A 26,718-nucleotide genomic window follows, 5' to 3' on the forward strand; every position below is an offset into this window, starting at 1 on the left:
TTCAAATACGGGGGATCTGATGTAACTGGTCGTATTCCCCCTGAATATGATAGGCGCGGATGTTTCAAGTGTTTATTTATGTCCTTTAGTGTTCTTTCCTTTTAAATACCAAAATTTGACGGCATCAAGATTACCAATTACGTCATGTTGATATAGAACTCCGTAATAATAGTTATATGGAGCTGTATTTCTCGCTGCTTCCGGACTCATATTAACATTTCTGACGAGAATCTGAAATTCGACCATTACTCATTTGAGTGTATTTTTAATGTTTTTAGTACGATATGGTATCTTCATTGAGTGATATATAAGTGAGATCCAGTTTATGTATGTGTCAAGCGTTATATAAGCTCTGTATATGCAAATCATGGATATATGATATATGACATACGGGTTTATGAGAAAAAATAAGACAATAAATACATACATAAAGATGAGGTGAGGTGAAATTGGGTTTAACGTCGCGTCCAAGATTATTGCACTTATATAACGACGTGCATGTGTGTGTGTGTGTGTATATGTGGCTGCTTGTATTAGTCTGGACTGATGCCGGTGTATAGTGCTAGCACACTGAGATATACCATGCCGCAGTTTAACATGAATACCCCCCTCAGACACAGTATACTGACTCCGAGCCGGCCAGTCCTTGTTTTAGCCCCTTAATGCCGAGCGCCAGACAGGGTAACAAGTGCCATCTTTTAACGTCTTTTGGTATGACGTGGCTTGGTATCGAACCCCGGACCTTCCGCTCTCCGGGCGGGCGCTCTACCACGGAGGCGGTCTACATACATAAAACATCAGTAGGATACTGTTCGTATCTGTAAATGACAATACCACACATTGTAACAACCAAAGTTATACATATTATAAAGTGTGCTTGCTGGTAAGACTTTGAAATAAATTATGATAAAATAAATACAAATTTTGTTAAATCTGCCACATGTAAATGTAGGATTTAATAGCACACCGTATTTAAATATTGTCTTTATGTCTAATCATTATACAATTGACATGGTATTGAAAATTGCAATTCATATTCAATAATTCTGTTATTAAAGTGTCTAAAACATTCTGTCTCGAAGATTGGTTGGTGGTTTGTTAAAACGTCCAGTTTCCATGGCAATGGTCAAAGATCCACATCTAAACAAAGTTAATATTCGACGGTGGTCCCTAAATGTTACATTTAATCATTAGATTCAGCAACATTTTGTCTCTTGAATGATTATCAACTTGGTAGGTTACAGACTCATGCCGACTACCACCAGGTAATTTGATGTCCTCAGATACTTGTGCAGTGGTAGGACCAAGCTCTGATTCTAACCAGATTGCGAAGCGACCCATGTCTGTGCGTTTTTCATTACTCATTACGCTGGAAGAGGAGACGAAGATTGAATAGGATTAGAAGAGAAGAATTTAGGAAAATGGTAGATAGGTGCAGAAAGGGGAGGAAGTGTAGAGGAAGAGGAATAAGAAGGAACAGAATTAGAAGGAGAAGTTGCAGAAGGAGGAGGAAGTCAAGAGGAAGAAGAATAAGAAGGAGCAGAATTAGAAGGAGAAGTTGCAGAAGGAGGAGGAAGTCAAGAGGAAAAATAATAAGAAGGAGCAGAATTAGATGGAGAAGCTGCAGAAGGAGGGAGGTGGAGAGGAAGAAGAATTAGGAGGAGCAGAAGGAGGAGGAAGTGGAGAGGAAGAAGATTTAGAAGAACGAGCAAAAGGAGGAAGTAGAGAGGAAGAAGAATTAGGAGGAGCAGGAGGAGGAGGAAGTGGAGTGGAAGAAGATTTAGAAGGATAAGTTGCAGGAGGTGAAGTGGAGAGGAAGACAAATTGGAAAGAAGTTGCAGAATGAGGATGAAGTGGAGAAGAAGAAGAATTAGAAGTAGAAGTTGCAGAATGAGGAGGAAGTGGAGAGGAAGAAGATTTAGAAGGAGAAGTTTCAGAATGAGGAGGAAGTGGAGAGGAAGAAGAATTAGAAGTAGAAGTTGCAGAATGAGGAGGAAGTGGAGAGGAAGAAGAATTAGAAGGAGAAGGAGGTGAAGTGGAAAGGAAGAAGAATTAGAGGGAGAAGTTGCAGAATGAGGAGGAAGTGGAGAGGAAGAAGAATTAGAAGGACAAGTTGCAGAATGAGGAGGAAGTGGAGAGGAAGAAGAATTAGAAGAAAAAGTTGCAGAAGGGGAGGAAGTGGAGAGGAAGAATAATTAGAAGGACAAGTTGCAGAATGAGGAGGAAGAAGAATTGGAAGAAGTTGCAGAAGGAGGAGGAAGTGGAGAGGAAGAAGAATTAGAAGGAGCAGAAGGAGGTGGAAGTGGAAAGGAAGAAGAATTGGAAGGAGCAGAAGGAGGTGGAAGTGGAAAGAAAGAAGAATTGGAAGGAGAAGACACAGAAGGAGGTGAAGTGGAGAGGAAGAAGAATTAGGAGGAGCAGAAGGAGGTGGAAGTGGAAAGGAAGAAGAATTAGGAGGAGCAGAAGGGGGAGGAAGTCGAAAGGAAGAAGAATTGGAAGGAGAAGACACAGAAGGAGGTGAAGTGTAGAGGAAGAAGAATTAGAAGGAGGAGAAAAAAGTAGGAGCAGATGGAGGAGGAATGCTTATATTATTTAGTTTACGTTTTACATGTTGCATGGCTTGCGAAATTCAAGCATTAACGTCACCAGCAAACACTATGCTGGTGGTCTATGAGAAACCAATGTCTTCTAGTGACATGGAAAAACATTGTACGTAATCGTTATAAAACGTATTAAAAAGTAGGTATCAGGTGATATAACATTACAGCCCTTAGCTGAAACAGTAGGGCAATGGGCTTACAAAGAGCGTTACACTGTGTTAAGAAGATAACCTGATCTCTTGGGGATAAAACAACAAAAGAAGGATTGAACATTGTGGCTTGTTTCAATCAGTATTGTCTGATGTTTGAGTAAAACTGTCATGTTGTAGGAAATTGGGAATCGTCTTCCAAATCGCCATGGTAACGATAGTGGCACGTGTCTTTGTGCACGGGTTTCGGTAAGTACTTTATGGCCTTTGTCATTTTCGGGTAACAGCTTTTAGTATAGACTCTACAAAACTAAAAGGGGGATATTTGAAAATAACGGATGATTGCAGAAATACAAAGGGGTATCGAGTGATGATGATCATGAAATGGGGTTTAGTTTAACGTCGCCTCCAAGATTATTGCCCATATTTGGCGACGTGCATTCATGTGTGTGCGTGCGTGCGTGCGTGTGTGTGTGTGTGTGTGTGCTTGTACTAGTCCGGACTAATGCCGATTTTATAGTGCTAGCCCACTGAGATACCATGCCGCAGTTTAACATGAATACCCCACTCAGACACAATATACTGATTCCGAGCCGACCAGTCCTTGTCTTTGACCCTTGCGCCTGGCAGGACAACAACAAGTACCATCTGTTAACGTCTTTTGGTGTGACGCAGACGGGGATCGAACCCCCGATCTTCCGCACTACTGGCGGACGGCCTTACACCAGAGGCGGTCTGGAGTGATGGTAATGAATGGTAAATGAGTGAGTGAGTGAGTGAGTGAGTTATTATTTAACGTCACATGTGCAATATTTCAGCCATATCGTGACGAGAATGAATGATAAAAAGAGAGGACAAGGTGTGCAAACAACAAGAGTGCAAACAACAAAGGTTTGTTTGTTTGTTTGTTTGTTGTACTCCTCGCTCAGCAATATTCCAGCTATATGACCGCGGTCTGTAAATAATCGAGTCTTGACCAGACACTCTAGTGATCGACATCATGAGCATCGATCCACGCAATCGGGATCGATGACATGCATCAACAAAGTCAGCGAGCCTGACCTGACGACCCGATCCAGTTAGTTGCCTCTTACGACAAGCATAGTAGCCTTTTATGTCAAGTATGCGTTGCTGGAGACCTATTGTACCCCGGATCTTCACGGGTCGCAAACAACAAAGAAAAAAGACAGGGGCCTATAGTTAGAAAATAAACAATTGAGATGACTTAATACAAAATGGACAATGCTCCCACGATTAGTCAAACATTCGTTGACAAGGCATTTCCGTCTTGTCCACTCCTCTTTCAACGCCTGGCCCAGATCGGCGAAGGTAGCTGGTGGTCTTTAACGTCGACATATCGGTAATACTTTCTGACATTGGCATTCTGGCAGTCTTAGTTCTGGTCACTGCCCATATATCATTACATACCCTGTGGACCCGTGAAGATCCGGGGTACAATAGATCTTCAACAACCCATACTTGCAGTAAAAGGCGACTATGCTTGTCGTTAGAAGCGACTAACGGGATCGGGTGGTCAGACTCGCTGACTTGGTTGATGCATGTCATCGATCCCAATTGCGTGGATCGATGCTCATGATATCGATCACTGGATTGTCTGGTCCAGACTCGATTATTCACAGACCGCCGTTATATAGCTGGAATATTGCTGAGTGCGGCGTTAAACAACAAACCTAACCTAACCTAACAGACCCGGTGAAGCCCATTTCCGGCGTCCCCGGCCGAGATACTGCTGGAATATTGCTGAAAGCGGCGTAAAACCAAACCCACTCACTCACTCATTACAGACCCACTCCCAAATCTCCCATGTTGCCTGACGTTGACATTCGCATGACGTTTGTTAGGGCCGCTCCAGGAACGTCCACATCTCTCCAGAAAGACCGGAGCGAATCTGCATTCTTCTGGAAACAATACACGAGACCATCGTTGATTCCAAAGTTTCTACGCTCAACACGCCATTGGTATCTTTCTAGAATGTGTCGGTTTGTTAACGGCGGTAGAACACGTGGTCGCCAAACATGCACATTGGTTGCATGCAGATTTGTTTAAAACTAACCTTGTGTTTTATTAAAAAAAGTTAAAAATCAAATTTGTATTAATCGGTAATAATGAGTGAGTGAGGTGGGTTTAACGCCGCTTTTAACAATATTCCAGTCATATCGCGGCGTGTCAGCTTAATGTGGGAGGAAAGCCCGAAGTGATGCAGGTCTCAGACGTTTATCACTTCGGTGAAACCCACGAGCACGGGTATGGTGCTGACAAACCTAGAAACATAATCGAGGCGAACCGGGATTCGAACCCACAATCATAGGTTTCAGGGAATCGCGGCGCCTTAGACGACTGGGCCACCCGTGCTCCCATTTAAGCGGTAATAAGCCCTCGAACAGGGTTAAATGACCAGCTGTTCCACCTAATAACCACTTCCCTTACAGCACCAAAATGGGTAAAAGTCCCATTTTATCCTCCGTTTGGTGTGTGGTTATCCTCAACCTCATGCAACAATAAGTAGGTTTTAAAGTCACGTTTTTATATTAATTTGCTTCAGTTTAATCACGCGACTCGAAAATCCCATAGGTGTATTGTATGACGAGCTAACAAATGTGAACAACCAATGCTCTGTACCGCGGGTAATGACTGTGTGTTTTCTGTCATAAAGTTGAATATCTGTTTACAGCTCTAATGTCAGTCGACTCCAAGCCATAGCAACGGAGAGCTTACCGTGTTGGTTGCACAAAGTGATTCCGTAACGGACGTGAATCGACGGCTCGGGGCGCGAACTGGCGTTGCCATGGAGAAGCAGGGTGGAGAGTGGGCAACACAACGGTAGTGTGACTGTTGCTCAATGCCCTACATGAACGTTGATCAATGCCCTACATGTACGTTGATCAATGCCCTACATATATGTTGATCAATGCCCTACATGTACGCTGGTCAATGCCCTATATGTACGTTTCCCAATGCCCTACATGTTCGTTGCTCAATGCCCTACATGTACGTTGATCAATGCCCTACATGTACGTTGATCAATGCCCTACATATACTTTGCTCAATGCCCTACATGTACGTTGCCCAATGCCCTACATGTACGTTGATCAATGCCCTATATGTACGTTGATCAATGCCCTACATATACGTTGATCAATGCCCTACATGTACGCTGGTCAATGCCCGACATGTACGTTTCCCAATGCCCTACATGTTCGTTGCTCAATGCTCTACATGTACGTTGATCAATGCCCTACATGTACGTTGCTCAATGCCCTACATGTACGTTGCTCAATGCCCTACATGTACGTTGATCAATGCCCTACATGAACGTTGCTCAATGCCCTACATATACGTTGCTCAATGCCCTACGTGTACGTTGCTCAATGCCCTATATGTACGTTGCTGAATACCCTACGTGTACGTTGCTCAATGCCCTACATGTTCGTTGCTCAATGCCCTACATGTACGTTGATCAATGCCCTACATATACGTTGATCAATGCCCTACATGTATATATATACAAAAATGAGGTAAATGTTCACTCGGTGTATATACATGTACGTTGATCAATGCGCTATATGTACGTTGCGCAATGCCCTATATGTAGGCTGGTCAATATTTGTTGTTATGTAAGTTTTCGATGATTTGTCATTCCTTAGTCCAGAGACAGACATAGTGATTCGGGCACGAATAAAACGCCTCGGAAACCTTTTTTGGCTTTTTTGTTTGTTGTTTAGCGCCGCACTCGGCAATATTCCAGCAATATGACGCGATCACTATACATTTAAGCTTGGACCAAACAATCAAAGGAATGATATCATGAGCTTCGATCCACACAACTGGGATACGACGACATGCATCAACCAAGTCAGCGAGCAGCAAGTAAGCTTGCGATGGGTTGCCGAAGACTTATTCTAACCCGGATCTTCTCAGGGGTGATTAGGCTTACATGATACAAGCTTTATGAGCAGAAGATACACCCGACTTGTAGTAGAATTCGATAGGAAATATAGGCACAATTAATTTTCCCGGGCTACGTTAATTATTGCTCTCCTCGAGATGAAAGATATTCCATTTTGTTTATGAGGTCACATCATCTCCGCACCATTCATGACTATCGCAGTCAGGGCTTCCAGACCATTAACCGTGATGGAACCTGGGTGAATGAGGCTCACTCCACAGACTACATGTGGCTACCGTCAGATGGACGAGAATCACCCATGGTAGCATGAAATAAAGGTGATAGTATCATTGTGTTGCACAGCCGGAACACCTGATTTCCGACTTAATGATGGATGTGAGCTGGTTTTCCAGTCGAAAATGAAAACTGGTCATTATCGTAGGGAAATGATGATGATGTGATCATAGGCTGGTTGGAACATCAGCTACTGTCCAAACTAACCATCCTGTGTCATTATCATGTTAACACCAGTTCTGATTATATCCTGTCGCGCCAACCATTGGAGGCGAACATGCAGTAATATCTGACATCTTACAATTTCGGCTTCAAACCAGTGAAGTACAAAACAGATGTCCTGGCGGCACAAAACGGTCACGTTGTATTACGTACGCCAGTCGACCGCCTCCGTGGTCTAGTGGTAGAGCGTCCGCCCGGAGAGCGGAAGGTCCGGGGTTCGATTCCCGACCGCGTCATACCAAAAGACGTTAAAAGATGGTACTTGTTGTTACCCTGTCTGGCGCTCGGCATTGAAGGGTTAAAGCAAGGACTGGTCGGCTCGGAGTCAGTATACTGTGTCTCAGTGGGGTATTCATGTTAAACTGCGGTATTGTATCTCAGTGGACTAGCACTATAAATCGGCATCAGTCCGGTCTAGTACAAGCAGCCACACACACGTGCATGCACGTCGCTACATAAGTGCAATAATCTCGGACGCGACGTTAAACCCAATTTCACCTCACCTCACGTACGCCAGTCAGACATTGTGAGCTCAACCCTGTTGAGTTTGTTTGGGCTAACTGTAACGGTTCGTGGCAAGACATAACAAAACATTCAACTCACACTTGTTAAGTGGTTGATCAGCGCATCCTTTGCTAAAATGACGCCCGAGGTATGGCAAAAGGCTGAAGATCGCGATTTTCAGATAAAACGTTACGTCGTACGCTCAGTCTTCCATACGTTAGGGTGATAGAACAGATTCAGACGTAAAAATACATCTTAGGCTCATCACAGTGTCAAGATACGCCAGACTAGGTAGATTTGCGTTATTTTGATATGTGCCCTTTTCATAGCTCTATGATTAGTATTTATCAAATGAAGCCAGAAAAAAACATTTTTCAAGCATTTCCGACAGCACTATTTGTTATTTTATTAGTCCGGACTTATGTCGGATTTGTAGTGGTAGCCCACTGAGATACCATGCCACGGGTTAACATGGCTAGCCCACTCAGACACGTTTTATCGCCTTAAAGCCGAGCGCCAGACAGGGAAACAAGAAGTACAATCTTAAGCGTATTTTGGCATGGCTAGAATCACAACACCTAGCTTCCAACGCCTGTAACTACAAAGCCACCTTGTTGATACAGACTTACCGTCACCACTTGTCAACCTCTTTCCTTATGTTGAGTTCCATATACAATACATGCTGGTAAATTTCAAGTTTCAAGCTAACTGAAATATTAAACCAGCCTCGGCGGTACATGAGTACAAAAGAGAATAATGCCAGATACACCATGAACATGCAGATAACAATGTATCATATGAATTTCCACATCAATGTGTCTTAAAAACTGAATTAAGTTCTTAACAAACTTTATTAAGTTCTAAATGGTTGAGATTTTGTCGTTAAGGAACAATTGACGGTATTTTGCAAGGTTAGGCCATATAGAGTAGTGTTTTTAAGGGATGATTTGCTTTCGTGAGGGCATTTACATTAATAATGAATTTCATCTCCAGACAACTGCGAATCACATAAACTGCAAATCCCCGTTCCCGTCATCATTTCTCATCCTGTTTGTTTTGTTACACTCTGTATATAATACATCTAAGCCCTGTCCTACCAAGCTGTTCATCACTTGCTTAAAGTATTAGCATAGAAACACTTTGAAATAGATGAATAAGATAAACTTTATAAATCATTTCCTTCTCCATCGATACTAAAGCTCCTAAATTGTCACTGAAGGATGCAGCTGAAGTCCTGACAATACCAAACATAGTCTGTTCTTCACGATTCCTTGACGTCACCTTAAGTGTGACGTCACATCGAAAAGGCGTATCTCCACCTTGGATCGCAATCTTGTTATAAAAATAACCAAAGTATTAAATGTTATGATGTGCCATGTTAAATAACGAGATTTATATGTAGGTACACTTTAAACAAGCATAATAAAGAGAGATTATTGGAATCGAGAAATGAAATACAAGGATGCGATGTCATTACCACTTCCGAAATTAGACATGAAAGCACTCAAGTGGCTCTACGAATATCCTGTCGCCTTAAATATCAGGCGACGAATCTCGCCCTCCGCCCCCACGTCCGATTGTAGTCGCCAACTACACATCTCTAACAAGATGCTTCATTATCCCTGTAAAACGTCTGTAGGCTGATTAATCGTGATTGATATTATAATACAGGAATAACTTGTAGAATGTATTATCTTGTTTCCCCTGAAAGGTTAGCATAACCATATACGAACATTCAATTACCATAAAGAGAAGGATTACGTTAAATATCAACTGTTTGTTGATCATCTGTGTGTGGTAAACATGTGTTATGTACAAGGAGAGGTGTTCATATATATATATATATATATATATATATATATATATAGTTGTCTGTTCACCAATCTCTTTAATGCAACACTTTTTTCCTGAATTAAATATTTTTAATTTACATTCCACGAATCTCATGTGGGCCTTATAGGTCTTCACAGTTACAGCTCCAGATAAGGTGTGTATGTTCGCTGTGTGCGTCACACAATCTTGTCATGGTTGAAGGTAAATCTGAAGTAAAACATTACATTCCAGGTGTCATTAGACCGCCTCCGTGGTCTAGTGGTAGAGTGTCCGCCCGGAGAGCGGAAGGTCCGGGGTTTGATTCCCGGCCGCGTCATACCAAAAGACGTTAAAAGAGTGTACTTGTTGTACATGTTATCCTGTCTGGCGCTCGCGTTAAGGGGCTTAAACAAGGACGGGTCGGCTCGGAGTCAGTATACTGTATCTGAGTGGGGTATTCATGTTAAACTGCGGCATGGTATCTCAGTGGGCAAGTGCAAAAAAATGGCATCAGTCCGGACTAGTACAAGCAGCCACACACACACACACACACACACACACACACACACACACACACACACACACACACACACACACACACACACACACACACACACACACACATTTAAGTGCAAAAATCTTGAACGCGACGTTAAACCCAATTTCCCCTCACCAACCTCCTGGTGTCATTTCATTTCAGAGATATAATTATTTTTGAAGCAGTTATACATTTTCATTACAGCAATGATAGCCTTCACGCGTCTTGATCACCCATGGGGAATAAATCCCGGTTCGCCCCGATCATGTTTCTATGTTTGTCAGCACTATACCCGTGCTCGTGGGTTTCACCGAAATGGTAAACGTCTGAGACCTGCATCACTTCGGGCTTTCCTCCCACATTAAGCTGACACGCCGGATAACTGAAATAATGTTAAAAGCGGCGTTAAACCCGTCTCACTCACTCACTATAGGTGGGAAATCGAACATCCGCCGTCACGAACAAACTCTTAACAACTAATACCAATCTAATACACCACCCTTTTACCACTTTGATAAGTGAGTTATATTTTTTACGTCGCTTAAATCTGGCAATATTTCAGAATATCACGGCGAAGGACACCACACGGCTCCTGCGTGACGAATGATTGCTTTTTACATGGGCTACCCCCATCGCCCTCACTGGAAATGGTATTGAAAATATGAACTAAAGCGACAAAAACATTTTAACTGTGTTAAAAGTAAACCACCCTTGCTTGCCGTAAAGGGTGACCATGCTTGTCGTAAGAGGCGACAAACGGTATCGGGTGGTCAGGCTTGCTGACTTAGTTGATGCATGTCATCGTATCCTAATTGCGTGGATCGGTGCTCATGACATCAATCACTGGATTATTTACAGGCCGCCGTCATTTAGCTGGAGTATTGCTGAGTGCGGCGTTAAACAACAAACAAACAAACAAATCATGAATCATCCAACAGAGTGTAATATTCTTTTCTGTAGAAGATATCTTTTACATATTGATATTCTGGTACTTACAGAACGTTTGATATGTTATCGTACATACATGTACCCAAAAACCCCTATCGGGCAAATGTAAATAAATTAGTAAAATATCATACTTAATGTTTTGTTCATTTAGAGTTCTCAGATGCCAATAATGTATTTCCAATTATTCACCACTATAAAGAATTAGTTGACGATTAACACAGATGAGAGCCTACCAGCTATCAACGTTAATTGTACAAATTGATAAACTAAGGTACCATCATTGTCACTATGTATCCATGGGCCATGGCTACTCACAGATTGCAGAACATCTTATATAAAAGACTCTTATTGACTCAACAAATCATTAGTACACCGGGGTCAGTCGGGTAGTCTAGTGGTTAAAGCGTTCGCTCGTCACGCCGAAGACCCGAGTTCGATTCCCGACATGGGTACATTGTGTGAAGCCAATTTCTGGTGTCCCCCGCCGTGATATTGCTGGAATATTGCTTAAAGCGGCGTAAAACCATACTCACTCACTACTCAAAAGTACACTGAGACAAATGATAAAATTAAGTTTCCAAGCGCTAGTAAATCAAAGTGTTTAAAAAAACGCACTTACTGTCACAGGACATATAGGGCAGGACATATCTACCCTTTTCGCGAACACCTGGTGTCATCACTGATTTTCAGTGATCCATTGACATAATTGTCATCGCTGATTTACCTTTTACGCACAATGGAATTTGTTTCGTCGGATAGTCAAGACTGGTTGTTCTCTGGCGTTGACGTTTTATATTTATGAAATTAATTAGGTTGAAAAGTATACCTTTATACCCATTGCCAGTAGCCTCTCTCTTTGGAAGAAGCATTTCATCTTATTTCAAGAACATTCTACATTCTTTAACGTGCAACCTTTTCATATACTTTTGATGGTATTAATGTCATACATACAAAACCGATATTTTGCTAAAAATACCCCGAGTAATTGGATCGAATGTAGATAGGCTACATGAGTATAATAATGTACCTCGGAGTATACGTTTCAGTGTGGCACCTGTCAATGTGACGCTACATGTATGGCATTGGTGATAAGACACGAGACACGGACGTCTTAAATATCAAAGACCGCGCAGTGGATCTAAAGAATATTATTGGGTTCCTTTTGAAATCCGAGGAGTGCAAGACACTAATGTGTTTGATGATGTCGTATGGAACTGGTCAGTTATTCAAAGGTGCTTGATGTATTGTTGGCGCGAACTGATAGAAAACAGAAGAGGAAGAGGAACATGAAGAAGGAAAGAGGAGATGAGGAACAATAATATGAAGAAAAGATGGAGAGGAAGAGTAAATAAAGAGAGGAAGGGGCAAGAAGGAGGAGGAGACGAAAAGTAAATGAACAGAGGAATGGACAAGAAGATGTTGACAGGAAGGAAGAGATGAATAGTAAATAAAGAGAGGAAGGAGCAAGAAGAAAGAAGCAGCAAAGAAGGAAGAGACGAAGAGTAAATAAAGAGAGGAGGGGGCAAGAAAAAGGAGGCAGGACGTAGGAGGAGACGAAACGTAAATAAGAGAGAAAGGAAGCAAGAAGGCAGGAAGGAGAAAGAGACGAAGAGTAAATAAAGAGAGAAAGAAAACAATGAGAAGAAGGCAGGAAGAAGGAGCAGGCGAAGAGTAAACCAATGAGAAAGGAAGCAAGAAGAAGGAGGCAGGAAGAAGGAGGAGCAAAGAGTAAAACAATGAGAAAGGAAGCAAGAAGAAAGAGTCAGGAAGGAGGAGGCAAAGAGTAAAACAATGAGAAAGGAAGCAAGAAGAAGAAAGCAGGAAGAAGGAGGAGGCAAAGAGTAAAACAATGAGAAAGGAAGCAAGAAGAAGGAGGCAGGAAGAAGGAGGAGGCAAAGAGTAAAACAATGAGAAAGGAAGCAAGAAGAAGAAAGCAGGAAGAAGGAGGAGGCAAAGAGTAAAACAATGAGAAAGGAAGCAAGAAGAAGGAGGCATGGAGAAGGGGAGACGAAGGGTAAATAAGAGAGAAATGAAGCAAGAAGGAGACAGCAAGGGGGAGAAGACGAAGTGTAAAATAGAGGGAAAGGAAGCAAGAAGAAGGAGGAGGCGAAGATGAATAAAGAGGGGTAGGAGGCATGAAAAAGGAAGCAAGAAGGAGAAGACGAAGTAAGTAGAAAAAGTTAAAGAGCACCGCCCAGTCGCGTTTTCTGATTTTCAGTGATCCATTCATATTACTTTCACCGCTATTTTGCCTTTTACGTTTCTGTTTCTGGGATCTGTTTCGTCGCATAGTCAAGACGTATAAAATAACCATACATTCATGTTTATAAGTAAGGGACATGAAAGATATTGAGATATCAATGAATATCTCAACATCAATCTCTTTCATGTCCTCTACTTATAAACATATGCTTGTTAAATACGTCAACGTCAGAGAAAAACGAGTCTTGACTATCCGACAAAACAGATCCTAGCAGAACAGAACAGTGTATGCTTCTTTAATACGATATTTGTATCTTTTCTGCTTTCAATAAGTGGCATTCAACTTTGTCAAGTAGGTTTCAGGCTGTACATATTGGCGACATTTTGGAAGGTTCGACCGTCACCCAATTCCTACAGGTCATCTATGACGTTCTGTCCATATTCGGGAGGTCAGGTATGTTTCTGTCGAAATGCTTCCTTATGATTGTATAAGGAATACATTAACACTTGTTGGTTCAGATTCGAGTATGTATAGTCTGTCATGTAGAGCTTGCAGATTGCGTTCGTCAGGTGCATAAGAATCCTATGATTGAAATTCAAATATTATTCCAAATTCAACATGTCTGTGATGTTTGGGTTTCCAGCACCTTACCCCTGCTCGTTAGTTTTATGAAAGTGGTGCTCGTAGAAGACCTGCATCACTTCAGGACATTTCACCACATAAAGCTAACACGCCGTGATGTAACTTATAACTCAATCACTCTGCAGTTCTAATACTGTAGCACTAACAGCCACCCATGTCACCTTGGCTCTATCACGACTTTCACTGAAAGGTTTGTTTGTTGTTTAACTCCAAAATCAGCAATATTCTATCTATATGATGGCGGTCTCTAAATAATCGAGTCTGGACCAGACTATCCAGTGATTGTCATCAACGTTCTACGCAACTGATGGTGACGGCTTATTTCCTGTTAGCTGTTGCTACAGATGTTGAATCACAAGAGTAAATATACTCGTCTTTCTGAACATCGTAGAAGGAAGCGTTTTGCGAGCATATTAAGGAACGGACTAATCTATTTTTAAGAAGTGTTGAATCACATGGCTATACAATCTATGATGACACAATGTAGTTTATGTTATCAATACTCATCACGCACATGTTTGTGAACATTTTTGCCACTATTAAAAACATCCGGGGTAGAATAGGTCTTCATCAACCCATGCCAAGAGGCGACTAACTGGATCGGGTGATCGGTCTTGATGGACGCATATCATAATTTGTTTGTTTGTTTGTTTTTTAACGCTGCACTCAGCAATATTCCATACTCAGCGGTCTGTAAATAATCGAGTCTGGACCAGACAATCCAGCGATTGACATCATGAGCATCGATCGACGAAATTGGGATCGATGACATGCATCAACCAAGTCAGCCAGCCTGACCACCCGATCCCGTTAGTCGCCTCTTGCGACAAGCATAGTCGCCTTTTATGGCAAGCATGGGTTGCTGAAGACCTATTCTACCCCGGGATCTTCACGGGATCATTGTACCCCAATTGCAGTGATCGATGCTCATGGTGTAAATACCTAGATTATCTGGTCCGGACCCCATTATTTAAAGACCACTGACATATATCCGGAATATTCCTGAGCGCGGTGTAAAACAACAAATAAACATACAAACGTTTCGACATCGAAGCTGCCATAAAAGTTCTAAATGGCAGGAGAGCAATATTATACTGGACAGCGAAGGAATGACAGCTGATAACTCTAAATGTACATTAGCTCCATCATTCCTGCTGAAATGGCAACAGATGTATTTTCTATCTTTAAACTAAAGGAGGTATCCGTGAAATAAGCTTATTTTTATGACATGAAACATGCGTGTCACACTCCATAACATAAATATGCAAATTAGACAATCAGAAAGATGATTTTTATCACTGGAATACGTGAGCAGGGTTTACAACGACAAAAAAAGATTTTTAAATGATAATTACAGGTTACACAATGGTCTAAAACGTTTTAATATACGCGTGATTATGTACATATTGTAACAAACAATATCATGTCACTATATGTTCATCCATAAAAGACATTCGAAAGCAAACAATACGAAATAAATATGTAATTTTACCTACAGTCCAACAAGACCGCTTCACTGGTCTAGTGGTAGAGCGTCCGCCCGGAGAGCGGAAGGTCCGGGATTCGATCCCCGGCCGCGTCAAACCAAAAAAAACGTTAAAAGATGGTACCTATTGTTACCCTGTCTGGCGCTCGGCATTAGGGATCTAAAACAAGGATTTGTCGGCTCGGAGTCAGTATACTGTGTCTAAGTGGGGTATTCACGTTAAACTGCTGTATGGTATCTCAGTGAGCTAGCATTATAAATCGGCATCAGTCCGGACTAATACAAGCAGCCACACACACACACACACACACACACACACACACACACACACACACACACACACACACACACACACACACACACACACACACACACACACTTAAGTGTGCCTTCAAGACCAGAAACGTTCTTGAAACATGTGAATCTGTTTGCAAAACGTTACTTCACTGTTTAGTATGCACTTCCAGTATTTGGGCCTGTGGCTTTTGATACAAAAAACATTTGAATTTGAATTTCAACGACTCGTACATCACATTGCCAGTAAACACTTTGTCCAAAGAAATGAACTACAGAAAAGTATCCACTGACTGATTGTGATTTAGGGGGTACGGGTGGCCCAGTCGTCTAAGGCGCCGCGATTCGGTGTACGGAGTTGCGTCCCTTGGGCACGCCAGAAACCTGTGATTGCTGGTTCGAATCCTTCGCCCCGATTATGTTTCTAGGTTTGTCATCACCATACCCGTGCTCGTGGGTTTCACCGAAGTGGTAAACGTTTGAGACCTGCATCGCCTCGGGCTTTCCTCCATCATTAAGCTGACACGCCGTGATATAACTGGAATACTGTTAAAAGCGGCGTTAAACCCAACTCACTCACTCACTGTTATTTAAACCACAAAACAAACTTATATCCAAAATAATTTAAGGAAATGATTCCATCCTAAGTATTTTTTAAATACTTCCAAAAGGAAGTTCAAGGATTTTTGCTTTGCTGCAACTGGACTGAGGAATTACACTGACATATATCGTATATCTGATGTGCCATACATTTCTCTAAACTGGGAATCTCGAAGGTGAAAATCAAAAATAGAACCCATCGCTCGTACTTCCTTGCCACAGTATATAATTAGACGCATCCTTTCAGATACGACCCGGGAGGTTTGTTAATAGAGCTAAATCAGATCTGTCTTACTTCCGGGTTGCTCCGTGAAGAATAGGTCTTCAGCAACCCATCCTTGACGTAAAAAGTGCTTGTCGTAAGAGGCGACAAACGGGATCGGGTTATCAGACTCGCTGACTTGGTTGATGCATGTCATCGTATCACAATTGCGTGGATCCTGAAATGATCTGCTTTTCTGCATCTGACTGTGAAAATATATTTTTTGCGTCACAATGATGTCATAGTAGTGAAGTGCGATGGATCACGTAACCTCACAGGCTTGCTTATTATTTTCGGTTTTGTCGCTTATAGTTAGGGTTGTTCGACGTACGAAGTAACTGTACCAAACAGTATCAATGTCTCTAGACTATGGTGATGTCAAAATAACATGCCAAAATTCTATCTTCATCGCCCTATCGGGAAAATTTCAATCGTGAATCATTTAACACTTTCTCATTCACGAATTCTTTTTCCGAGCACCTGGTATCATTACTGTTTGATAGTGATTCATAAACACATGCTACTGATATGGTCGGATTCGTACAATCGGCTCTGGCTTCAGCAGAGCTTTCCTATCACTATGGAAAGGGTTGCTTTTATTATTGTAACACATCTACTTGTATTAATTACAGAAAACCATGCTTTCCGTAAAAGGCGACTATGCTTGTCGTAAGAGGAGACTAACGGGATCGGGTGGTCAGTTTCGCTGACTTGATTGATGCATGTCATCGTATCCCAATTGCTTGTATCGATGTTCGTGAAGTCAATCACTGGGTAGTTTGGTCCAGACTCGATTATTTACAGACCGCCGTGATATAGCTGGAATAATGCTGCGTTAAACAACAAACAAACAAACAACGGAGATATGATTAGGTCATCTTGATTGCATGTAATTTACTTTGTCATTGCTCATGTGCCACCATTGGTTGATTTATCAAGAAATAAATGAGTCTGTTTTAATTTTGTAAGTGCCTCTTCGCCTTTTTACTGATCACTAATCCTCCACAGTGGCGCAGGGATGGCCTACTGGTTAATGCGTTCACACGTCGCACCAAAGATCCGGGTTCGATTCCCAACATGGGTACAATGAGTGAAGACCAGTGAAGTTCCTCGTCCTGATATTGCTGCAATATTGCTGAAGGAAGCGTAAAACCTACCTACCTACCCAACCTACCACCAGCACATTCACCAGCAGGCCTGCAACCCTAAAACAAACCCATAGTCCTATCCATTTCTTACTCGTTTTATGATAAAGGTAAAGTATATGAATCAAAATGTCGCTTTCAAAGAATAAAATAAGTTGATCTCCATACACGAATCATGTCTTGATTGATACCACAGCTTTCAAATGCCACACAGCGATAATTGAAGCGGGAAGCCTGCTGCGGAGAAATACGAATGCGCTATGACGGCTAAAAAATAGTACATTTTTTAATATACCGATGGAAATAAATATGGAACACTTAGTTTTACCATGCTACCATGAGTTCTCAGCCTTGTCTACCAAATACGCATTGGAAACCATGCACACAAACTCATCGCAACATTTCATTCTGACATAAGTTGCATTTGTCTACGCGCTATTTCAAATGCGCTGCCAGTAAAGCTTATTTCCCCTTACCTTTCCTTTTTCCTTTATTCGTTTCCATCAGTATATTGTTTTTTCTGTATAAAGTAACGCAATGCAAAATACCGGCTCGAACCCACAATCATAGGTTTCTGGCGTTCCCAAGGGACGCAATTCTGCACAGCGAATCGCGGCGCCTCAGACGCTTTGACGTGACAGAATCCTATATATGATCGTGGGTTCGAATTCCAGGTCCTGATCTACAACCTAATACAGTACATAACTGTCGTATTATTCCTAACGACGGAGGGGGCACGAGGCGCCGCGATTTGCTGTGCAGAGTTGCGTCCCTTGGGCACGCCAGAAACCTATGATTGTGGGTTCGAATCCCGGTTCGCCCCGATTATGTTTCTAGGTTTGTCAGCACCATACCCGTACTCGTTTGTTTCACCGAAGTGGTAAACGTCTGAGACCTGCATCACTTCGGGCTTTCCTCCCACATTAAGCTGACACGCCACGATATAACTGGAATACTGTTAAAAGCGGCGTTAAACCCAACTCACTCACTCACTCATAACGGTGGTAGCGTCAGATGGCCTACAGGAACCCATGCTTGTAGACAGAGGTTACTAAGGGGATCGGGTGGTCAGGCTCGGCTGTTGCATGTCATCGTATTCCATCGTATGTCCATCACTGGATTGTGTGGTCCAGACTCAATAATTTACAGGATACCACATAGCTGGAATATTGCTGAGTGAGGCGTTAAACAGCAAACAAACAACATGGCGACGCTAAACCTCTGTCACTTCCCAGATTGAAACGTTGATACCGCTGTAAAAAAATAATCCATTATATCTCGTCTTTAGCGCTACAAAGATGCGTAATAGTAAACGAGCATTGCAGGTTTGCTTGTAATTCAATAGTAGTAGGAGACACATATAAACATACTTTGAGCGTGGATAGTTCACCTTACATCGAGTACAATTCAGCAAACACATTTATCAGTTCAAATATATCATGGATATACCAGTTTACTCTTGTAACTCAAAACAGCAAATAATCAGTCTTTGGTTTCTATTGAGGTAAAGGAAGTAAAAAGCAAAATCGTGATGTAAATTATACGAGAGGATCACGGAGAGTCAGTGATGACGCCACGTGTTCACCAAAAGGGTAGGCATGTCCTGCGATACCGCTCGCACCCGTCACTCACAAAACTTTCCTTAAAAATGTGCCAGTGAGAAAAGAGGTGTCGAAACTCCGTGTAAAAAGTCAGAGCATGGTACAACATCGGAATAATTTGGTAAGGGTAGTATCATATTGGGTAATGCCCTTTCCGGTCATAAATTCTGTAACCAGGACTTGATGATGATATCTTGATTGCAGCTGTAAGCAAAACGTGCCTTGTCGTGAAATGTGAATGAAATAAAAAGTAAATGAGTTTGGACGTCACAAGCTGGATCTGATGGTAAACTGCTCGACACGAAGATGAAATTTACGTTTTGATAGTCGACATCCTCCTCCGTAACATCGCTGTGATCAGTATTTCAATTATACAACGAAATGTCAGATTAATTTCGGAAGGGAGGATGAATATTTTGTAATGCATGTATATGTACAGGTATTTTGCAGACAAACCAAAGTTTGTCGAATCTGACATCTCGAATTCTGGCACGCCCGAGAGACACAGCTCCGTACTGTGAAATACGCTGTCTCAGGCGACTGGGCCGACTATGCTGTACGCGCGTCAGATGGTTACACTATATTTGTGAGACAGTTAAACGTGTCTGTTGAGTGAGTGAGTGAGTGAGTGAGTATGGTTTTACGCCGCTTTTAGCAATATTCAAGCAATATCACGGCGGGGGACACCCTAGAAATGGGCTTCACAACTTGTCTATTGAAACAGTGAAGTGTCAATGTATAATTATACCAAATGAAGACTCGTGAAGATCCGGGTAGGAATTGTTTTAACCCTTGCCGTAAGAAGTTACTAACGGAGTCGAGTGGTCAGACTCGCTGACTTGGCTGATGCATGTCATCGTATCCCACTTGATCGATGATCATGATGTCAATCACTGGATTGTATGGTCCGTGCTATAGCTGGAAAATTGCTGAGTTCGGTGTTAAACAAACAAACCACATTTACATTTATGAAAGGGGTCAATTAATGTAGATATTTAAATAAGAAAGAGACGGAGGGATAGATTATTGGAGTTATTGTGGAAGGGGTGGGGATTTGCGAGTGGATTAAATGGGGTGGGGATTGGTGGTTGGATATATAGGGAGTGGAAAGGATGGAGATTGGAGGGTGGGTTTTCAATAGGCTAATTAGTAAACAGTAAGCCCACTATAGATCACTAGAAACCAAAGCTAGACCTTCATACTGGGGATACTTTATGCCTTAAATTTGGTCACCAGAGGCTGTATACAATGCTGATCAATTTTAAACTCAAAGTACAATCGAGTCATTATAAACACGAGTTGATATTATACACTTCAGTTTCGATGGCCTCACTTTCCCATACATCCTCTATATCTCCAGGGCTAGCATGTCGGTAAGCATAGTATAACCCTTACCCTATGATTTATTACCTTGGTTCTCGCAATTTCAAATTACCCGCCTTTGATTTCCATTTGCCATTTTGATTGGCTACGCCACTAGGTCTAACGGACCAATCAGGAGGCGAGTTTCAAACCAGCCTCAATGTTGGGTTGGCCAGACACATTGTGATAAAGAAATTCAACATTTAAAAACCGACTGACACGCAAAAGATAACCCGCAAACATATTTTTGATGGGAAGGATGTCTTCATGTCCATTAAAACCGGCGTTGGCTTTGGTTTCTAGGTAATACGAGTTACCTCCCTTACCCTTAACCTTTCCGTTTTCCTTACGTCGATGTTTGATTGGTCGCTAAAATTTTAATGAAAATCAAGAGCAGGTAATTTGCGGTCGCAATAACCACGGGAATGGATCCAGGGGTTAGCGTAGGTTTACCGAAATGCGAGCCCTGGAGATGTAGAGGATGGTGCCAATAATATTACAAGCCCCCCCCCCCCAAAAAAAAAACAAACAACAAACACCCCCAGCCACCCCACCCCCACCCCCACCCCCAACCCACCCTGTGACTCCTATTTTGTATTCCCTAAAGGTTTAATCACATACTTTTATCGCGTATGAATTTGATATATGTTATCTCGTATATGGATGCAATTTTTTTAATGTATGAAAAATGCTTCAGTAACCTTGATGTTCACGCTGTTGCCGAATTATCTAGTACTGGTAGATATTGCTCATGCATTTATGGTCATTTTTTGGCACCTCAATAATTGTACATATCTGGCAGTAAAGTGGCAGGTGGGTGGTATTGTTGAATAGCTGATGTTCAGCGCTATATGTAGGTACTTACGTCGCGCATATTGGTTTACTAGTTAGTTTGCTATTCGGGTTTTCCCCATGTTAGGAAATCCACTTTGGATACCTGCCCGGGATATAGCATTCACCCTACTTAACCAGAGAAACTGCTTTCTCCGAGGTCAGCGTGTCTCGTTTAAAACTCTTGGCGAACTCACGTGTGCAAAATCATAGAAAAAATAATAAAAAACTACTTCAACACCACATAGACAAAAAACAAACTCTTACATGCAGACCAGAGCGGGCTCACGCCAGACAGAACCACCCTAGATCACATCATTCGAACTGAACTCAACAATCAATCTAGCCCAGGCTAACAAACCTTCCAGCTATATTTAACGACTTCTCAAAAGCTTTCGACATGATTTGGAATGGCGGTCTAACTCACTAAATTGTCAAACAAAAATATCAAAGACGCGTGCTACACTTTACACACAATTCAATAATCGCACCCTAACTGTAAAAGCAAACAATAATCTGATCAGGATCCCATCGAAAATGGTACACGTCATCTTATTTCCAACACTTTTCAGTCTCATGATCAATGATATATTCACAGACATCCGCTCAACTAAATTTGCAGACGAGGCATCTCCATGGACCACACACAAAACACAACACAGCGACGGAAATCCAACAAGCACTCCACGATATTGAAAAATGGGCAAATACATAGGGTTTCAAAATCAATACTGTAAAAACAGAAGCCATACCCTTCAAAATACCTCACCTGCAAAACGACTCCCCGCCCTTAACTCCCTAACACATATACACCAAAAGCAGTGACCCCTCCCAAGACATATGCGAAGCTCCTTTTCCAAATTTCTCAATGCCTGAATTTCCAGATTATCATTTTCTTATATCCATTATCTTTCCATGCGCAATCCATGCGACACATAAACACAAATATTTTAATTAAGAGAGCCATCAAATAAATTCTAACTCTGTCGCAAAACAAAACAAAACACGACCAAACTAGATACCACAAAAACACACCCTTTAGCCAGCCCCCACCTCTGCACACCAACCAGCCAACCCTCCACCCCATTGCCCTGCCCCAGAACAAAATATATATTGTGGTGCAGCTACCTTAAAATATCTCCACTCTTCATGTCATTATCAGGACTGTATTTTTCAAATTCTTGTGTGGAACGACCCATTCGGGGCAGTTTTAATCTTTTACTGACCTACTCTGTATTGAGCTAAACGTATTAATTAGAGTTTTCCATACTCCGTTTTTCTAGTAATCCGTGGATAACCATCTTCCCATGATTGCGTAGTTTTGGTCAAGTACCTGTTTACGACTGGGAGTGGAGTTACTCTTTAGGTCAAGTACTTTACTTAATGAGTGGGAGTCCTCGAAGTGTAGTCACTATTAAATCACTATTAGAATTGAAAGGTGAGAGACGGATTCATAAAGAGCCGTATTAGCTGCAACGTCCTGTGTTACCAGCAATACCAACATGACAAGGTAACCAACAAAGTACGATGTCCTAATATTGGCCAAGGGTATTGTATAGTTCTAACATATAGAGAATTAATAGATGATAAGAGTTGACATTATATAGTGCCTGCCGGCATTATCAGAATCAGAGAAAACGATTCAGTGTTTTACCTGGATTATATTTCTGAATATATTCCAATGTAGTTTAAATAGCCTTTGCTTCAGCAGTACATATTGAGCTGTTTACTAGTAATCTGGAAGAAAAGATTGTCACCATCCTTGGATGTGAACGTTTATCGATGAGAAGTGTTTTAAAGTGCAATACATGGTTTTGAAAGAGGTAGAATAGGTAATGTAAGGTGTGATTGATCTGTGGATTGAAAGGAAAGGGTTATGTAGATAATGTTTTGTTTGATGGGGATTGTGTTAAAGGCGATCTAGATCGGCAGGTAGTTGGAAGGGGTCGATTGGGTTAGGGATGTGTTAGAGGCAAGAAAGGGATGGCGAGGTACAGGAATTCGAACTGGCGGCAGTATTTACGGATGTGACTTGAAAGATGTAGATGGTAAATAAGATGATACTCATCTCCTCAATGTTATGCTATGTGAGATTGTTGGACATTTCTGTTGGCTTTGTGTCTCACTCATATCTGTTATCAATATTAATTTGAGAATAAAAACATATTATATCATTTCAACAGTCATAAGAAATATCTTCCAAAAGCAGAGTCGATTGTACGATTCCGACTGTATCATGAGAATGTGTTTCTGATTCACTTTTAGGTTGTGATGATACCAAGTATTGGTGGAAAGATAAGCGTATCCTGCCCCACCGGCGCATCCGACACACACACATGCACAGGCAAGTCACTTGTTCGCCTGAAACACACAGAATCATAAGCACCAGTCAAAAAAGGGATTTGGATCGGACATAATTTTTGTCGAATTTCTCCTCAACATTTGATCTCTTGAAAGCTATTTGTTGTATCCCTGATCAAATATTTAATATTATTATGAGATTTATATCAAACTAATAAAGATCCTATGACTTGTTTCATATTTCGTCCACCAGTTTTGCCAACTCAAGGTCGGTACCAGCATCACTCCTCCCACCGTCAGCGGTCTCGCCGTCACATCAATGAAGTACTCTTCCCAGCTCGCCCAGTCTCTTATTCAACCAACCCCGACCAGTGTAAGGGGCGGCGTGGTAACCCTGTGGTTAAAGCGTTCGCTCGTCACGCCGAAGACCCAGGTTCGCTTCCCCATATGCGTACAATGTGTGAAGCCCATTTTTCGCCGTGATATTGCGGGAACATTACTAAAAGCAGTGTAAAACCATACTCACTCACTGCCCAGTGTATGGTGGAAGAAATATTTGTTTATCCATGGAATGTATTTAACAATCGCTATTGGTATTGACGGCATATATAATATATGACGCACAATATTTATTCGAGCGTGAACACACATTTCAGGATTGACTCATCACAGCACGGCTACTGCCAAACGTCAGGTGAGGGACTGCCATATTCTCGGTGACTAAACGAGCAATACCTAACGGGTGGACGACTATGAGTAACACATCACATGTAAATCCGTCATAACATAACGATCTGCACACGGTAACATGTTTTTTGCTACTAATTAGTTTGTTTGTTGTCGAACGCCGCACTCAGCAATATTACAGCTACATGTATTTGACGCCGATCTGTATATAATCGACTCTGGACTAGTCTCCAGTGATTGACATCATGAGCATCGATTTACGCAATTGGGATACGATGACATGCATCAACCAAATCAGCGAGCCTTACCACCCGATCAGGATAGTCGCCTTTTACGGCAAGCATTGGTTGGTGAAGACCTATGATTTAAAAATCGTCTTTTTTGGTCACTTCAAAACCGTGTATCGTGATACTTGAGACGTCAATAAAATATTTTCTGCAGTAAGAAATGGCAAGTTCTATCTTAAAATCATTCATGAATGGAGCAATATATGTTCTTAATGTCATTGAAAGCTGATATACCTGTGACGTCATCTACTTGCCCCAAATGGAAAAAAAGCAACAGTTGAAGGATACTTCTGATCATTAGAACACACGCCCAAACATTTTACTATCAAACAGCATTAACATTTGAACCCTGCATTCTGATTGGTTGAGCAGCGGCAGCAGATATTCGACAGGTCATAAAAACTCTCCTTTAATGAGTGTAACAAAATGCTTTGGTCAGCAGCAATCGAACAAGATATATAGGAGTTTAACATCGTCACAGTTATCCGCGTTACTGGGCTTCGATTTTATGTTGTGACGTCATAACTATCGTGAAGAAAATGTCAAAGGAACATGTTAATAATGAATACAGTATACCTGCGCTGGAACGTGTTTCTTTTTTGAAATGATTTATTTCTGAAGTTTACAATTAGTATTTGTGTACATGCATGGACAAAAAACTACCGGGCAAAAGCAAGTATACATCCTCTCTGCATTGATGTATGGGTCTTCGTGGGCTAATAAGGAAAGGATCGCCTAAGTGGAGCACTTTAGTTAAGTCCTATTTTGTTTAAACTAACAGAAAACCCGTCGTCATCCGTCAAGCGAACACTCTGATAATCAATCACTAACAACATGTATTCCCACGCTTTATACTGATGCCAGCTCGGATAACCCTTTACCGTTTACTGAGACTGAAAAGGTTGGAGGTCTTAACGATTCGTTTGTTTCAAGTAATATAACATACAAATCATCTGTTACGTCCAGCGTTGTTAATCCTTCCCTACTCATATCAGCATACAAGAATAACAAATAAGGGAAATTTAACATGTTATTAATCCAGTGGTCCTAATAGCATTAATCAAAGATTGTTGAGGCCATAAGCAGACACAATTGCAATACCTTTATGAAATATCGTCAAATAAAGGTAAGTCTCTACAGTCCTTCACATTTCCATTTGAGTGAGTGAGTGAGTATGGTTTTACGCCGCTTTTAGCAATATTCCAACAATATCACGGCGGGGAACACCAGAAATGAGCTTCACACATTGTACCCATGTCGGGAATCGAACTCGGGTCTTCGGCGTGACGAGCTAACGCTTAAACCACTAGTCTACCCGACCGCCCCTCATTACCATTTGGAAAGAGACAAATCCATTCCCTCGAATTATAGACCAAAAATCTTATCATCCATACTTTGGAAGCGATTATTTTTCAAAACTCGAATTACCATTTTCATGGAAATAAGCTTTTTTATAAGCATTATTTTATCTGTTGACAAACACGAATTTTATTGTATGATATTCTGCGATGTTCTCTAAAGCGTTTGATAGTGTTTGGCTTAGCGGCCTACTCTAAACTTGAAAAATAAGGTATAAATGGTTTAACTTTTAAAATGGTTAAAAGATTACATCTTTATACGAACAGAAAAAGTATTTGTAAATGGTAACCTATCCCCTTTGAAATTCACGTCAGCTAGGAGTACCAAAGGTTCTGGTCTGGGTCCATTTCTGTTCCTTGTATACATAAACTATTTGTCAGATAACCTTAATAATTCAACTCGTTTATTTACTGACGAGACGTCTATTGGTGCATCGTCTGTTAGAATTGACCACTTAGAAGAAACCTTGAATCATGATCTCTCTTACCTCTACAACTGGGCGTATAATTGGCTTTTAAGATTTAATCTCGACAAAACGTTATACAGATTATTCAGCCACAAAAGCAACATTGCCAAATGTAATTTCTTCTATAATAATACATCGCTTCATCAATCGAATACTCATAAACACCTCGGTGTTATGTTATTTTATCCCAAGAAATGATATGCCCATATTGACAGTAT

General features: G+C 41.4%; 1 protein-coding gene and 1 pseudogene across 1 annotated transcript; both read left to right on the forward strand.

Moving 5' to 3' along the window:
- Positions 1-1,612: 1,612 nt before the first annotated feature.
- LOC139453750 (sodium/potassium/calcium exchanger 1-like) lies at positions 1,613-2,412 on the forward strand. Its single transcript, XM_071235217.1, has 2 exons — positions 1,613-1,768; positions 2,215-2,412. The coding sequence occupies exons 1-2, from the start codon at positions 1,613-1,615 to the stop codon at positions 2,410-2,412; spliced, it is 354 nt and encodes a 117-aa protein (XP_071091318.1).
- Positions 2,413-7,812: 5,400 nt separating this feature from the next.
- LOC139453751 (uncharacterized) lies at positions 7,813-13,195 on the forward strand (annotated as a pseudogene).
- The last annotated feature ends 13,523 nt before the right edge of the window (positions 13,196-26,718 follow it).

This window comes from Haliotis cracherodii, unplaced genomic scaffold (assembly GCF_022045235.1).
Source record: "Haliotis cracherodii isolate W230 unplaced genomic scaffold, xgHalCrac1.p SCAF_10, whole genome shotgun sequence".
Lineage (NCBI taxonomy): Eukaryota > Metazoa > Mollusca > Gastropoda > Lepetellida > Haliotidae > Haliotis > Haliotis cracherodii.

Coding starts and splice junctions, on each gene's coding strand:
- LOC139453750 (XM_071235217.1), top strand. CDS start 1,613: ATGGAGAAGCTGCAGAAGGAGGGAGGTGGAGAGGAAGAAGAATTAGGA. Junction 1,769..2,214: donor CAGGAGGAGGAGGAAGTGGA/GTGGAAGAAGAT, acceptor GACAAGTTGCAG/AATGAGGAGGAAGAAGAATT.